Below are 10,783 nucleotides of genomic sequence, written 5' to 3'. Positions count from 1 at the left end.
GGTTTTCCTTGAAGGACCCTTCAGCCCATCAAACCTGCTTCATCCCTGTGGCCCTGCAGGCTGTAGTCCTGTCCACAGCTCAGGTGCTGTGTTGGACACTTGCCAGGGGTGACATGTCTGCTAGTGGGACACCTTGTGGCCGTTCTGTCCACTAAGGTGAGACTCCTGGAGCTCATGAGGGTTCATACTGACTTGTCTCACTTTGTCCCCAGGACCCAGTCTCTGTCCCTGCCCTTTGGCTAAAGCCTCCGTCCTTGTTCATGAAGACATGCCCACCATGTTTTATGGGACTCACTTCATCATGTCTCCACCCACCAAGAGCAAGCTGAAGCGACAGAGCCAGCTGCTGTCCAGCATGCTGTCCCGGACCCTCAGCTACAAGTACCGGGACCTGGACTCTGCCTTCTGCAGCCTGGGCGCCAGCGACGACCCTGCCGAACTCTCCACCCAGCTCTCGGCCCCTGGGGTCCTGAAGGTGTTTGGGGACAGTGTCTGCACAGGCACCCACTACAAGAGCGTCCTGGCTACCGGCACCTCCAGCGCCCAGGAGCTGGTGAAGGAGGCCCTGGAGCGCTATGCTCTGGACCCCGAGTGTGCCGGCCAGTACGTGCTGTGTGATGTGGTGGGCCAGGCCGGGGCCTCTGGGCAGCGGTGGCAGGCCCGGTGTTTCCGGGTGTTTGGGGATAATGAGAAGCCCCTATTGATCCAGGAATTATGGAAACCCCGAGAAGGTTTATCCCGGAGGTTTGAGCTGAGAAAGAGGTCAGATGTGGAAGAACTGGCAGCCAAGGATGTGGATACCACCACGGCAGGTGAGGAAGGGATGGGGAAGGTTCTAGAAAAGGGGTGGGGCTGAGCACATAAAGATGACTGGGAGAGGGTGGCAAGGAGCAGGCAGGGCGTACAGAGGGACATGTGTGAAGATGTGTTTGCTCTGGAGGAGGTGAAGGGAGCCTGCCATGAACCTTTGGAGACTTCCTCTTAAATCCATTCTTAATCTTAGTGCTGTGGACATTGCAGCCTGACTGTACAGTGCCTGGCGGTATAATATAGTGGCTCCTCATATCTTCTTGCAATGTTTTAGTCCAAACCCTGTTTAATTGGATTATTGTCCAGCCTGTTAGCCCCAGAGAACTGTGTACACTTTGTGAAATACAGGGGTAGAGACACATTTGCAGAGGGCTGTGGACATAGTGTGACTCTCAGGGGTGGTCGTATGAGACAGTGAAGGAAGCCGTCACAGAACCCAGGGCATTGCCGGGTGGCGTGGTCTCCAGCCCCGCGCGGGCTGCATTTGGCTGTGCAGTGGGTTTGTGGGTGCCTGCGCGGCCGGATGCCACTCTTGGGGAAAGCTCAGCCTAGAGTCAGTTGGTTCTCATCCTGTCCCAGAAGTGCCAGAGGCAGGGCCGGCTTTGCCTGTCCTCGGACTTGAAGACTCCGCAGCCTGTGGCTGCTACTTTGTGCCTGTTGTTATTCAACTGGTGGAAAGAAGTTGGTTGTTTTAATAGATGTACACCATAAAAATTATTTTTCAACAGGGGAACCAAGACAGACTGTAGGTTTGAGGTCAGTGCACAGTAATTTAAAAAGACTCTGTTTCAAAATTAAACAAAACAAAACAAAATAATAAGGCTGGAATATAGTTCAGAGGTAGAATGACCCTGGGTTCAATCCCGATTACTATAATAATAACAACAACAACAACAATAATAATAGTAGTGTAACAACAATAATACTTTTTCATTCTTTTTTTTTTTTTTTTTTTTGGTGGTACTGGGGTTCCTGGAAGCCCTTCTACCTCCGGGCTACACTCCTGGACCTATTTTTACATTTTTATTTGGAAACAGGGTCTCCTAAGCCAGTGCGCGCGGCTGGCTTTGAACCTGCGCGATCCTCCTGTCTCTGCCTCCCAAGCACGGGGATTACAAGCGTGTGCCACCACGCCTGGCCAGTAATACTTTTTTCAAATACCCAAGAATTCTTAAATGTATTTTAGATCATGTTTGATATTTTTTAGTTTCCTGCAAAAAAAAAAAATTGCTTTGCATGAGATAGCAGACCTAGCTGATGTTATAAGGATGTGTAATGGCTTACTGAGACTCAGCACTCAATTCCATGATCTTCTGGGTTGAGAAGGGACCTCCAGTCCTCACTGATGTCTTGTGTGCTCCAGGGTGCAGTGACCATTGAGTCACATGAAGCCCACCTTGCACTTGAGCTCCAGTGTGGAAGACAGGAGGTGTGGTGCTGGTGGCTCAGAGGCCAGGGTCTCTCAGACCTCAGCTCCGGGGTTACCAGGGCCTGTGCTAGGTAGCAGGGTCTCTCTTTGTTGCCTCAGTCGAATGACATTCCCTCTTTTGGACTCAGTTCTCTGATCTAGAGAGAGGGGTGACACCAGAGCACAGAGGGGGTAGTGGAGCAGCCTGTGCCACCATGCTGTCCTTGGAGCTCGGGGAACCTTGGATGTGAGGTGTCCTTCCTTTTACAATGGCTGGCGGCTGCTGTGAATCCACACAGGCAGCAGAGGGCTGGCAGCGGGACTGTCCTAACTGGGAGCAGCCTCTGTCACTGATGCTGTAGAACTGCTGGCTTGTGGCGATCAGGAGGAGCAAGCCAGCCGGTTTGAGTTAGTTAAGCACCTGTTGTCTGCACGGGGTCTTGCCTCTGCCACATCGGTCACTGCCTCCTGGGGTTTGGTTTTCATCCTAACCCTGCCCTGTAACAAGTCAGAGGACTTTCGTCCCCTCTGTGAAGGGAAGAGATGGCTGGCAGAATGGAGCTGGTGCTGTGCACAAAGGACTCTGGCTTTTCTTCTGCTCCCCTGCTAAGTAGACAGCAGAGAGCTGTGGAACTGGGCCACCAAGGGGCCAGGTGCACTGCCGGTGACCTGTGCCAGGCCGCTTTTGCCGAGGTTGCTGGGCTGTGGCATGTGTGAGGCAGAGCCTCGGGAAGCCTGCCCTGCTCACATGGGTGGTCACTGGCTGTGTAAGGACAGCGGGGCCAAGTTCAGGGGGAGGTTTGTCCTGCGTCTCTGCCCTTCTGAGCTGTTCCTTCACACCAGTCAGAGCAAAAGGAAGCTTTCCCTTGGTGGCTTTTAATACCTTTCCAATAAAGAGCCCATTGAACCAGCCGGTCCAACTGACCCACTTGTCCGGCTAGAGCAGGTCATGTTACCTGCCTGAGCAGGCCCCAGGGCCAGCCTCCTGACTGACTTTCTTTGAGTGTGGCCCCCACAGCCTAAACCTCCTGGCCATGCCGTCAGCCTCACCAATGGCAAGGGCTGGGGGACGTGAGATGGACCGCCAGCACAGGAATTTCCATTTATAGACATTGTGCTTACCCAGCCTGGTGTAGGGCCCTGGACTGGTGCAAATGGATGAGAGGCTGAGTGTGCTTACAGTCAGGCAGTCCACCTGCACGTGCTCAGCATGCTGGAGTCCAGCTCGGACGGCCCGGTGGCAGGCCAGAGCTTGGCTTTCTTTGGGCTTTGCCGTGGGTGCACATATACACACACATGCCTACTCATCTCACACTCAGTTGTTCCCCTGGGAAAAAGCAGACACAACTTTTCTGTTGCTTGGAGGCAACCTAGTCCCCTTCAATCCCTTCTCACCTCTCTGCGAAGTAGAATGGGAAGGGAAGGATCTGCTTTGCTGCTCTAAGCATCCCTAGCTCCCTCTCTCCTGCCACAGTAGGGACAGCTGAGAGTAAGAGACCCCGAGCCACTGTAAGTGGGCAGCAGGAAGCCAAGGGGCCATTTGCCGTCGTAGTTTGGCAACTGTCAGCATGAAATGGAAGCATCAGAGAGATACCTGACCCTCCTCCCTGGCAGAGGTGGTTTCTCCTGGCATTCCTGACCATGCCCCCATGTCCCCTGCCTTACATACCCCCAGGGAGGGGCACTCATACCTCCGGTGGTGGTCTGTCCCTCTCCAGCCTCCTGCTTCTCTTCAGAGGGTGGTCCAAGCGTGGGCCCCATCCACGAGTTGTTGGGTCACACTCTGGCTGCAGTAGCTGCAGGGAAGTTAATTCCACAGAGGTGGACACCGTAGTTTTCAGAAGGATGTAAGGGCCTTTCAGAAGGTCAATAAGCAGGGCAGGGTAGTTCAGACAAGGGCCCAGCAAGGACAGATAGGGCCTACCCTTCATTCTTTTATTTAACTTTCTAATTTTTTTAGTACTGGAGATTGAACCGAGGGACATTCTAACTCCGAGCTACACTCTTAGCCCTTTTATTTTTTTTTGTTTTGAAATAGGGTCTTGCTAAGTTGTACTGACCGGCCTTGAACCTGTGATCCTCCTGTCTCAGCCTCCTAAGTACTGAGATCATAGGTGTGTACACTGTGTTGGGCTTCCTGACCTTCCTTCTTTCCCCTAAAGGACCAAAGCTGAGGCTGTCCCCATTCCCCTAATTTCATCTGCAAAGAGTGATGGGCAAAGGCTGCCACCTGCCTGCTTGTGTATATGAGTGTGCACATGTGTGTGTGTGTATGGAATGGATGTGTATATATGCATGAGCGCGTGTGTGGATGAACACTGGCCATCCTGGGCGTCAGGTTATTGAACACTACACTCAAAATTTTCTTATTCTGGGCCGGGTCTGGTGGCGCACGCTTGTAATCTCAGCATTTGGGAGGCAGAGATCGTGGGGATTGCGGTTCTTGGACAGCCTCAGCTACTTAGCAAGACCCTTTGCAACTCAGTGAGACCCTGTTTCAAAAAATAAAAAGACTAAAAAATAGGGCTGGGTGTGTAGCTCGGAGGTGCAGTGTCCCTGGGTTCCATCCCCAGTACTGAAAAAAAAAAAAAAATCGTATTCCAGTTACTGTTCCTGCAGTGGAAGATTGCCCCGGCTCGCAGGGTGGCCGCCGGGTTGTGCAAGAAGCATTTAGCAGAGTCAGGACACACATCATAGAGCACGCTTGGAGCTGAGCTGCAGCTGGCAGTGGGCTCCTGATGCTTCCTGCACATGCAGCCTCACTCCTGCCATTGACTGGGATTCCCAGCTGACCAAGTGGAGTGGGAGTCTCCAGAAGCTTCCCAGAGGTCCAGAAATAAGAAAGCCCCCGCTCTCATGAATCATTTGGGCCACTGCTGTGCATCATAGTATTACACTCAGGCATGTTGGATTTTTTTTTTTTTCCATCAACATTGCCCTTCCAGAGCTGCCCGTGTCCGCCGATTTCCAGACACTAAGAATCAGGTCTCTGCCATGGGAAGGAGGTGGTGATGGAGCGGGGGTGTTCTGGGCTTGGAAAGCAGCTCTTTCTGGCTTCCTGGGGGCAGGTATTTAGAGCTGTGCCATGCAGAGGGGGCCCTGGGTCCTGTCACTGAGATAAAGATGACAATCACGCTTGCTCATGGGGGAGAGTGATGGCAGCAGGGCCATATGTTTTTCTTCGGAGGCCTGGGAGGGGCAAGGAAGACATGGGTGGCCATTACAGTGGGGGGAGGGGACTCATTTCCGGCTAGCCCACTTTGTCCCTGGGAGGAGCAGGGGGGCACTAGGTCAGCACCAAGCTTTGGGAAGTCCTCTGTTCTTTCTCTCTTCTCCTGATGGGAGGGTGTTTAGAGGGGCTTCTCCTTGTCCCATGGCTGTTTCAGGCTGAAGAGCGCCTTGCCATGGGAGACGTCCTGCTCCTTGCAGGGTGCGGAGCTCTAGCCGTGCCTCCAGTCCCCTGGCCTGGTTGTAACAGCCACACAAGTCTCCACGCATTGCATTGCCGTGAGTCCCTGGGGAGGAGCTGCTGCTTTGGACCAGGAGGCCTGGACTCAGCTCAGATGAGTGCTTTATTGTCCTTGCCCCGCCCCACACCTCACAGTTGGGGCCAGGTGGCCTCGTGCCTGACTGCAGCCATCAGGCCTGCCCCAGCAGTGGCCTCGCTTACTGGGCTGCTCTCAGGACATGGGGGCCCCCGGAAGCCCAGCGTCTTGAGGAGGCGCCATGCAGAGCTGGAACTTGTGCCCACCAGGGCCTCGCTGAGTGGCCTTCAGAGGCTGGGCATTGGTTCCTTCCTGCGGGGTGGGACCTCTGTTGCTTTGGGTCTTCTTCATAAAGAGGCAAGTATAGAGGGTTTTTAAGGCTGCTGGGATTTGAGGTTACCCCTGTGGGCTAAGCAGAAGCCAGGGATACCAGGACAATAGCCACTGGGCTTTGGACTTAAAAAACTATCTGCTGTGGTATCTACTCAATGTGTAGGAGGGTTGGAGGCTTGAGAAGAGAAAGCTTCTCTGTGGCTCCCAGGTTCTACGTTGTACCCAAACCCCAGAATGGGACCTGTTCTCTTTGGAAAGGTGATTTGCAGTTGGCCTGCCGCCCAGGAGTGCACACTGTGGCCGAGAGCCAACCGGGGATCGGGCCAGTCTAAGTTGGAGGTGGCAGGTGGTGGCATATCTAGGTTATCACTGAGGCCTGGCTTTGAGTTTGTGCTCTGTTGTGCTACCTTGTCATACCTAGACAGGCAGTGATGTGTGCTCCCTGGGGACAGCAGGAGCACACATCGAAGCAGCTGGTGCTTCTGAATGGCAACCTGGTCCCATGGCTTCTATTCCAGAGAGTCCTCCAGCTGCCTGGTGGTAGTTTTCTTTTGAAATTTTTTTTCCTTCTGCTCTGAATCTTTGTGTGTGTATGTGTGGAGGGGTACTGGGGATTGAACCCAGGATATTCTACCTCTGAGCTATCCACCAACCTCTTATTTTTCATTTTGAAACAGGGTCTCACTAAGTTGCAGAGGGCCTCACTGAGTTGCTGAGGCTGGCCATGGACCTGCAATCTTCCTCTCTCAGCCTCTCAAGAACTGGGATTACAGGCATGTGCTATAATCTGGTTTGAATCTGATTTTTATTTTTATTTATACTTTGTGGTACTGGGGATTGAACCCCAGTACCTTTGAGCTACATGCCCAGTCCTCTTTTTTATTCTTTTTTTTGTGTGTGTGTGGTACTGGGGTTCCTGGAAGCCCTTGTACCTCCGGCCTACACTCCCAGACCTATTTTATATTTTTATTTGGAAACGGTCTCCTAAGCCAGCACGCGTGGCTGGCTTCGAACCTATGTGATCCTCCTGTCTCTGCCTCCCAAGCACGCGGATTACAAGAGTGCGCCACCACGCCCGGCTTTATTCTTTATTTTGAAACAGGGTTTCACTAAGTAGCTGAGGCTGGGTGTGAACCTGCCATCAGCCTCCAAAGTACTGGAATTACAAGTGTGGGCCACTATGCCCAGCTTGAATCTTTTTTTTTTTTTTTTTTTTTTGGTGGTACTGGGGTTGGAATCCAGGGGCCTTCTACCTCCAGGCTACGCTCCCAAACCTATTTTATATTTTATTTGGAAACAAGGGCTCTTAAACCAGCCGAGGCTGGCTTCAAACCTGCGCAATCCTCTTGTCTCAGCCTCCCAAGTGTGGGGATTACAAGCCTGTGCCACCATGCCCGGCTGAATCTGATTTTTTCAATTTATTTTTTTATTTTTTGTGGTACTGGGAATGGATCCCAGGGGCCTTCTGCCTCTGGGCTACAGTCCCAGAATTATTTTATATTTTATTTGGAAACAGGGTCTCACTAAGTTGCTGAGAGCCTCACTAATAGCTGAGGCTGGCTTCGACCCTGCACGGTTTGAGCTTCCTGTCTCAGCCTCCCAAGCTCAGGGATTACAAGGGTGCGCCACCGCGCCCGGCTTTGAATCTGATTTTTAAATGATGTTTGCCAGGCTTGGTGGCCTAGTATTCCAGTGCTTGGGAGGCTGAGTCAGGAGGATTGTAGGTTTGTGGCCAGACTCAGTTACTTAGGCCCTCTGGAATTTAGTGAGACCCTGTTTCAAAATAAAATGAAATAAAATAGTGCTGGCGATGTAGCTCAAAGGTAGAATGGCCTGTATTCAATCCCCAGCACCATACACACACAAAAAAGATGCTTATCTTGGGGAGGAGGTGATGCGGAGCAGTGCTCCTCTCCATCAGGAGTAACTGCCTCTCCACGTGGCTTTCTTTGCAGCAAATTCTCAGTGATAGAATCACTGTGGGAAACATGTATTTCATGTTATTTCGCTAAAACCAAAACAACCCAAACATTTTCCCACCAGTCTAAAACTAGAAAAGTAATTGAATTTTAAAGACATTTTGGGGCATTTCCAATTTGAAGAGAAAACCGAGTAGTTTGTTGCTCAGTGTCACCTTCCATTCTCTGCTTAGATTTTAAAAAACATCCATGAACCTCAGTTTCTTTTCTTTTTTTTTTTTTTGGTGGTACTGGGGTTCCTGGAAACCCTTCTGCCTTCGGGTTACGCTCCCAGACCTATTTTATATTTTTTATTTGGAAACAGAGTCTCTTAAGCCAGAGAGGCTGATTCGAACCAGCAGATCCTCCTGTCTCCGCCTCCCAAGCGCAGGGATTGCAAGCGTGCGCCACCACGCCTGGTGACCCTCAGTTTCATAGAAGCTCTAGTCAGGTCTCCTGGAACTGGGTGGTCCCTGGTGAGATCTCCTCCCTGAGACATGGCTGAGCTTGGGGAGAGTGGAGATGTCTGACCATGTTCTGTAAAGAGCCCCTGTCAGAGATATTTAAGTGTCTGTACCATAAACAAGAGGATGTCTTCACTGGTATAAGATGTATAAAAGACAGAACATAAGACAAATTGACTAAAGTGTGGCCAAGGTGGACTTTATAGGTGCCAGAATTTTTTTTTTGCACTGGAGAATGAACTCAGGGGGATTCCAAGCCATACCCCGGCCCTTTTTATTTTTTAATTTTGAAACTGGGTCTGCCCTCCAACCTGTAATCTTCTCGTCTCAACCTCCCAAATACTGGGATTACATCATGCCCGGCTCAGAGAGAGTCTTAATAAAGTGAATTTAATCAGTGCTGAACATTGCAATGGAACTGTTAGTGCCATGGTGAACCATCCGTGTACTCAAGGAAGCAAAGGGCGAAAAGTGTTTTTGAAGGTAAAATGAGTTTTTAAAGGTTACATAAGATGTTCAGAAACAATTACCCTTGGCTATAAGGACCAATAAACAAGAGTGGCTCCCGTCCAAGGCTGGAAACCCAGTTGCTGGGCAGACATCCTTGCAGTGTTTTCTGTTAGGTTGCCGTGACCTTGTGCAGAGCTGTGGTTCTGGTGGTCTTCTATGATAGTGCTTGTTATCTGGTGCATGTGTATAAGATCTCCTTCAGAATGCCTCAGCTTTATTTTTGTTAGCATTTAACACAAATGACTCCATTTTGATTCAAACAGCTTTTGCCCAGGGAAGAATCTTAGCCAGCATAGCAAGAATGTGTCTGCAGAGTGTGAGTAGGCTGCCTTGATGGGGGCTCCAGGCCCTTCCTGGATGCTTAGCACAGGCCTGGAGTGTGTGTGTGTGTGTGGGTGCTATTCAGGTACCAGGCGAGGATGTGGGTGTGGGTGGTGGGACGGGAGGGGGAAGAATACCAGAGATTCCGCAGCCCTCCAGTTCTGTGATCCCAAGTTCAGATTCTCAGTTTTCCTTACCACTTGACCCCAAATTAGGGTACTCAGAATGTGAGTGTATTGATGGTTATCATGAATAACTAGTGACTTTATAAACTAAACAGCTTTTAACTCATAGTATCTGAAACCTCTTTACTGTTTAACTGACACTGATTTAAAAGTGCTAGAAGTATATATTTTTTAAAAAGTCACCAGTCAGCATTTGTCTAGCTAGTGCAACAAAATTACCTGCTCTTGATGTTTTTTTTTTCTTTTTTTTTTTCTTTTCTTTTTTTGGTGGTACTGGGGTTCCTGGAAGCCCTTCTACGGGCTACACTCCCAGACCTATATATATATAATTTTTTTTTTTTTGGAAACAGGGTCTCTTAAGCCAGCGAGGCTGGCTCCGAACCAGCACGATCCTCCTGTCTCCTCCTCCTGTCTCTGCCTCCCAAGCATGGGGATTACAGATGTGTGCCACCACGCCTGGCTCTTGATGTCTTTTTGTATTGCACCAAATTTCAGTGAGACAAATCAGATTTTTCAAAATTATCTTGAAACAGGTAAACATAAGAGCAAAAAAAAATTTTTTTTTCTGTACTGAGGATGGAGCCCAGGGGCATTCTACCTCCAAGCTACACCCCCAGCCTTATTTTTTTATTCTTTATTTTGAAACAGGGCCTCACTGAGCTGCAAAGGACCTCACTAAGTAGCTGAGGCTGTCTGTGAACCGCGATCCTTCTATCTCAGCCTCCCAAATGCTGAGATTACAAGCGTGCCCCACCGCGCCCAGCCAAAATTTTGAATTTGATTAAATGGAAATAGACTCCCCCACTTTGTCCGGTCAACCTTTCGACCATTTCCAAGTACTGACATTTGAGCTATGCTACTGCTAACATCTAAACTATGTTAACATCTACTGGTTCCCAGTAATGGTTGAAAGATTTTTCAGGATGCATTTAAAGTACACTGTAGCTGGGCGTGGTGGCACACGCTGTAATCCCAGCACTTGGGAGGCGGAGACAGGAGGATTACACAGGTTCGAAGCCAGCCTCAGCTACTTAGTGAGGCTCTCAGCAACTTAGTGAGACCCTGTTTCCAAATAAAATAGAAAACAGGTCTGGGAGTGTAGCTTGAAGGTAGAAAGTCTCTGGGTTCCATCCCCAGCACCACACACACAAAAAATTATAAAGTACACTGAGAAGTGTCTCTTAGGTTTCAGATAATATACTAACATAGAAAATGCTAACCAAGTGTCCTTTTTGAGAGTTAAAATGGCAGAAATGTTTCCAGAGGTTTCAGATGTATACAGAGTGAAAGCAGTAAACTAAACCTGAGT

General features: G+C 50.0%; 1 protein-coding gene across 2 annotated transcripts in view; it reads left to right on the top strand.

Annotated features, from left to right (window-relative positions):
- Nucleotides 1-265: 265 nt before the first annotated feature.
- Nucleotides 266-10,783, top strand: part of RADIL (Rap associating with DIL domain) — a gene marked incomplete at both ends in the record, with an annotated part of 64,996 nt that continues 54,478 nt past the window's right edge. The window contains one exon of one of the 2 annotated variants that reach the window (XM_080704604.1): nt 266-812. In XM_080704604.1, the coding sequence (XP_080560730.1) occupies nt 269-812 (544 nt within the window). The remainder of the gene's footprint in view (nt 813-10,783) is intronic. The other variant, XM_080704603.1, reaches the window with a different exon arrangement.

The sequence above is a fragment of the Muscardinus avellanarius genome (assembly GCF_963383645.1).
Source record: "Muscardinus avellanarius genome assembly, chromosome: 10".
NCBI classification, from domain to species: Eukaryota; Metazoa; Chordata; class Mammalia; order Rodentia; family Gliridae; genus Muscardinus; species Muscardinus avellanarius.
This window is presented reverse-complemented; position numbering and strand designations above follow the sequence as displayed.